Below are 5,478 nucleotides of genomic sequence, written 5' to 3' on the forward strand. Positions count from 1 at the left end.
ACCTATAGTTATAAGTAGTTGCACACATAGTTATAAGTAGTTGCACCTAGGTGTATGAATGTTTGCGAGTGGTTTTCAGGGGTATTACTACCTGCTGAACTCAGATCAATGAATGTTAACAAGGAAAAATTACATGCATATGTGAAAGTAGGTGCACCTATAGTTATAAGTAGTTGCACCTATAGTTATAAATAGTTGCACCTATAGTTATAAGCACACCCAGGTGCATGAATGTTTGCGGAAAGTGAATGCTAACAAGGCAAAATTACATGCACTTATAGGTGAAAGTAGGTGCACTTGTAAGTGATTTTACTTGCACTTCGATATTCAATTATTTATGAAAATGCCACCGCATTTTTTTTTTTAAGTTATTAGATCTGGACACGTGTCGCGCGCTGATTCGTTCGCATATTCCTTCCTGGGCACTTATAGTGCATCCCTATATATATATATATATATATATATATATATATATATATATATATATATATATATATATATATATATATTCAATAATGGCGGTTTATAACCCGCATAGGCAACTTAGTTGGTCATAACTCATAAGAGTGAAGTTTGGAAGGAATAATCAGAGATTGAGTCACATCAGCAGTAGTGTGGAAACATCTTTTATCGGGACAGGGTTAGAGATTCAACTTTTTGAGAACAATAATGGTTGTTTATAATTACTTTTTGTTACAATTATTTTGAGGATACATATGTTTGGAATGGGATAAATATTTAACGTAATAATAAGGTTACGTTGTAGAGCATATATATACAGAATATATATATATATATATATATATATATATATATATATATATATATATATATATATATTCAATAATGGCGGTTTATAACCCGCATAGGCAACTTAGTTGGTCATAACTCATAAGAGTGAAGTTTGGAAGGAATAATCAGAGATTGAGTCACATCAGCATTCAGCAGTAGTGTGAGAACATCTTTTATTGGGACTGGGTTGGAGATTCAACTTTTTGAGAATAATAATGGTTGTTTATAATTACTTTTTGTTACAATTATTTTGAGGATACATATGTTCGGAATGGGATGAATATTTAACGTAATAATAAGGTTACGTTGTAGAGCATATATATACAGAGGGTGATATTTCAATTAAAACCCCTCATTCAGTAAGAACTTGCGAATTTATACATAAATACACACAATTTCACATTCCAGTGTACAATGTACACAATCTACCTTTAAAATAATTTGTGTAGGGGTTCTCATTTGGTAGGAGAAATAATAATTATATTATTCTTTTCCTTAAATGTTGAATCCCCAAACCTAATGGCCCTATACCTAGCCGACAAAACATTTAAAATGATGTAATACCAATGGGTATAAGGGATCTGTCCACTTTGAACATAATCTCACACATGCGAACATCAAAGTTCGAATATTGATCTCTGTTTCTAAATACTGTCTACTAAATCATTGAGTTAAAGTCATGAGCGCATTATATTATTGCTTAACCGCTTGCACTCTCTTCTCGAATAACTCTAATCTAGCCCGAGCAAGGCGGAGAACCTTGCGGAAGTGATGGCCGGTGTCCGGCGGATGTGCCTCGATCCTGGAGCGCTCCGGCACCACCCACCGGCCGTCACTGGTCCTCACCATCCCTTTATTCTCATCCTGCCTCCACCGCGGCGGCACGCCGTGCTCCCGCTTCAAGAAGTTGGAGTCTTTGTTCACCAGCGCAATATCCCGTCCTGTCGCCGAGCGGAACCGGCGGCCGTCGCCGTGGTACCCGTCTACGAGGTGCAGGTGTCCTTCCAGGTTATGGGCGCAGCCGAGATCTGTGCCTGTCTTTAGAAACGGAGAATAGGAGTGGTCAAGCGCTAATTCCACTCCCACATGCGCATAGCTCCATGGGAAATTCTTTAGCGTGGTTTCCAGTTGCTTTTGGTATTGGAATTTCTCGTTGGCGATAATCCCGGGCACGGTCGGAACCTTGTCGCGAACATTAACGATTCTCAGAACCTTAATCCCGAGCTCGTCACACCTTTCTTTAAATCTAAGGTTGCCCACTCTGGGACCGGCGAAGGAGAAAACAGAAACCGGAATCTTAGTCGCTGCTGATGTAGAAGAAGACTCGCCTTCGCCTTCCTGTACAACGTTAACTTTCATTTCTGCAATGTCGTATGCGCTTAACAGAGCCAAGGCCGCTCCGAGGCTGTGCCCTGTAACAGTGATGCTTAGATTCTCCCCTTTGTATCTCTCGATTAAACGGTTGACCTCGGCCAAGAGCTGTTCCCGGGCGGAATATGAGCAGAAGTTGCAGTCAGTGTCTTTCTTGGAATTGGTGTAGAGATCGAAGAAACCGGACTCGATTTTGATGTCGGGATCGTCGCGGAAATGGGCGGGGTGGAGGATGTTCTTGAGGTCGTGGATCCACTCCAGGTAGGTGACGGTGCCGCGCCACGCGATAACGATGTCGCGGCGGCCCAGCCGTCGGATCTCCGCCTCGTCGGTAGCGACGGCAACATAGCCCATCCAGTTGGCGTGTTGGCTCCAGATTCTGTTCACGCTGGAGTGCTGGAAGAAGTTGGGGAGGTTGATGTTGGAGGTGGCGTAGAGGTAGCGGCTGATGCGGTAGCCACGGTCCGCCATGCCCAGCTTCTCGAAGAACTGGGCGCCGTCGTACTTGCAGGTGCCGCAGTACTTGGAGTGCGGGTCGAAGTCGAAGGAGTCGTAGCAGGCCTGGGCGAACTCGCCGTACCGGATGATTTCGCGGCGGAGATGGGAGTTCATGGGGTTCAGCAGCCCTTCCCAATCTTTGGATCCTTGAATCTCCGCCCATATTTCATGCAGATTTCTTCCATCTTCTTCCACACACAATTCTTCATCCTCTTCTTGTTCTTCGTCATTCTTATTGGATGATTGACCAGTTTCACGCTGTGGTGGAGCATTAATGGCAGCAGCAGGGAGAGAAACTCTGCATTTCAGGGATGAATAATGTGGGTTTAGGGGAAAGAAGGAATTATTGGAAGGTTTTGCAGTAGTAGGTTTGGTTATGTTCATCAATGGCGGTGGCAAGCTTTCAGCAAAGATTGTGTGGTAGTTGTGTTTGAGAGAGATTTGGAGAGACCCCATGGCCATTGGAGCTAGCTTCTGAGGTGGGTAAGTGCAGTGCAGTCTTCTTCGTTCAGGCCGGGTGGCTTCTCCTTTTTGTAGACACACATCATATATCATCGCTAGCTTGCATTAATTGGTTGGTATCCAGCAATTGTCATCGTACTGGAGATGAGACAAAAAAATGATTTGGCTGTATGCATAGACTCCATAATTGAATTCAAATATAATAGTGTTCTAAATACTATTATAACACGCAGTGAGAGTAGTAATAACACGTTTTCATAAACTAAAATCCAAACATTTATCAACCACGCACTAGTTTTCCCTAAACACGTAATACCATGGCCAGGCGTATATGCATGCATAACTCATGCTTCAATTCTAACTTCAAAAAAATACTCATGCTTCAATTCTAACTTCAAAAAATACTCATGCTTCAATTCTTTTTGGGTGGCTTGATAAGCTAGTGTGTAAATGTTCATATTTTCGCCCCTCATTATCTAACCCCATTTTATTTGAGAATTTGTTCAATTTTGTGTGAATTATGACTTAGTTGTGTTGATTTCATCTCTAGGTACGTATAATTATTATTCAAAACTAGTAAGAAAAATGAAGCATTTTGGAATAACACTAATCAAGTTTTGAGCCAAGGAATCAATTGGAGATCATTATGAAACATTTTGGACTTGATTATTGGAGCATGGACTGCCTCTTGGACACCCATCCCAAGGGTGCACTGTGTACACCACTTTCTATTCTTGGATTTCAAGATTTCTCTTCCATTTTCAGTAGATAAGTTTATTTCTCTTTACCTATTTCCTTTGCAATATTTATGTTTATTACTTTTATTTTGCTTTGTTTCTACTCAATATGAAGGAGTAATTAGTTTGTAGACTTGGCTTAGGGTTGTATTATATATCTTGATGTTCAATTTTTTTTTTTTATTGCTTAAAAGGAGAGAAAATACCTAACTTAGGGGATTATGAAAGATTTGTGCTTGTATCTTGTTAATGTTGGGTATACAACATTCAATAGCATGCTTTTGAAAAATTACTGACTACAACGAGAATTGTGTCAAGTATATTCGCACCCTAATTGCATAAATCTAATATATTTTTTTATGCTTGAAAAACTTGAAGTTAATGACAAAGAGCTAATAACGCCTCCACTGAGGCTCAAACTCACAATCTTCCAAATGGAAGTCAAACCCGGGTATCATTGAACCACATAGTCCTGGTTGTTTTGTCTTATTTAGTTATGGTTGCCTATGCATAATTTATTGTTTAATGTTTAGCTTCTTGTTAATTTTTTAGTGAGTAAATACCCAAAATAGTCCCTCGACTATAGCTAAATTCACAAATTGATCCTCGACTTTCAATTTCAACCAATTAAGTCCTTAACTTTGCAATTTTAACACGATTTGGTCCTCCGTCTATTTGACCGTTTGTTGACTGTGATTTTTGAGGATATATATGTAATTTCATGGTCCATCGTCAGTTTTTTAAGGTTCCGGTTGCATTTTCAGACCGCACTGTTACATTTGAATCCATTGCCGAAAGCAATCTGCCAAATCCTGTCGGCTGTCGCCTTCTTCATCCTCCCTTTGGATTCAATGTAGTTGAGTTCGTACCAGGTCACGTGCGAGATCGATCGAGATCAGACCGGCACTGCACCCCATGCCGGAGAGATTATAACTTTTGATAGACAGATCGGCGAATACCTGGAGCGGCTCTACGAGAAAGCTGTGACTCCAAGCGACGTCAGCAAACTGAACCGGCTCGTGATCCCCAAGCAGCAAGGGGAGAAACACTTCCGATCCCCCTCTAAAACAGCGTCGTCACCTCCAAGAGCGCATCGTTCTCTTGAGCTTTGCACATGAAATTACATAAATATCCTCATAGATCACGGTCAACAAACGATCAAATAGACGGAGGACCAAATCGTGTTAAAATTACAAAGTTAAGGACTTAATTGGTTGAAATTAAAGGTCAAGGACCAATTTGTGAATTTAGCTATAGTCGAGGGACCATTTTGGGTATTTACTCTTTCTTAGTATTAGTGTATAATTGCTTCTAATTACATATTCGGTGACATAAGTAATAATCCAACAAAAAATAATTAATGAGCGAATAAGAAGTCTTGACGCCTAGTCTGCACGATGAGGCATACGTGTTGCCAAATAGTTTACAATAAACATTTTGCTAAGTCTGGGAGGCTGAGCAACCCACTGATGGATGGTTGGAGTGAAGTCATCACTTTAATTTTTAATTTTAATTTTTTTTTTAAAGTTAGCCCAAAAAATCCTCATAATTAAATGACAAAAATTTAAGTGAGATCGTTTTACTGATCTTTGTCTATTAGCAAGTCAGGTCAAGATAG

The 5,478-nt window shown here is 40.2% G+C and overlaps 1 protein-coding gene across 1 annotated transcript; it reads right to left on the reverse strand.

The window, feature by feature from the left end:
- Window positions 1-1,345: 1,345 nt before the first annotated feature.
- Window positions 1,346-3,222, reverse strand: LOC109159693 (phospholipase A1-Igamma3, chloroplastic-like). Its single transcript, XM_019307784.1, has one exon. The coding sequence runs from the start codon at window positions 3,214-3,216 to the stop codon at window positions 1,486-1,488; it is 1,731 nt and encodes a 576-aa protein (XP_019163329.1). The 5' UTR covers window positions 3,217-3,222; the 3' UTR covers window positions 1,346-1,485.
- Between the last annotated feature and the right edge of the window lie 2,256 nt (window positions 3,223-5,478).

Source organism: Ipomoea nil, unplaced genomic scaffold, assembly GCF_001879475.1.
Source record: "Ipomoea nil cultivar Tokyo-kokei standard unplaced genomic scaffold, Asagao_1.1 scaffold2845, whole genome shotgun sequence".
Classification (NCBI taxonomy): domain Eukaryota; kingdom Viridiplantae; phylum Streptophyta; class Magnoliopsida; order Solanales; family Convolvulaceae; genus Ipomoea; species Ipomoea nil.

Excerpts from the sequence above, each read along its gene's own strand:
- LOC109159693 (XM_019307784.1), bottom strand. The coding sequence starts at position 3,216 with ATGATATATGATGTGTGTCTACAAAAAGGAGAAGCCACCCGGCCTGAA.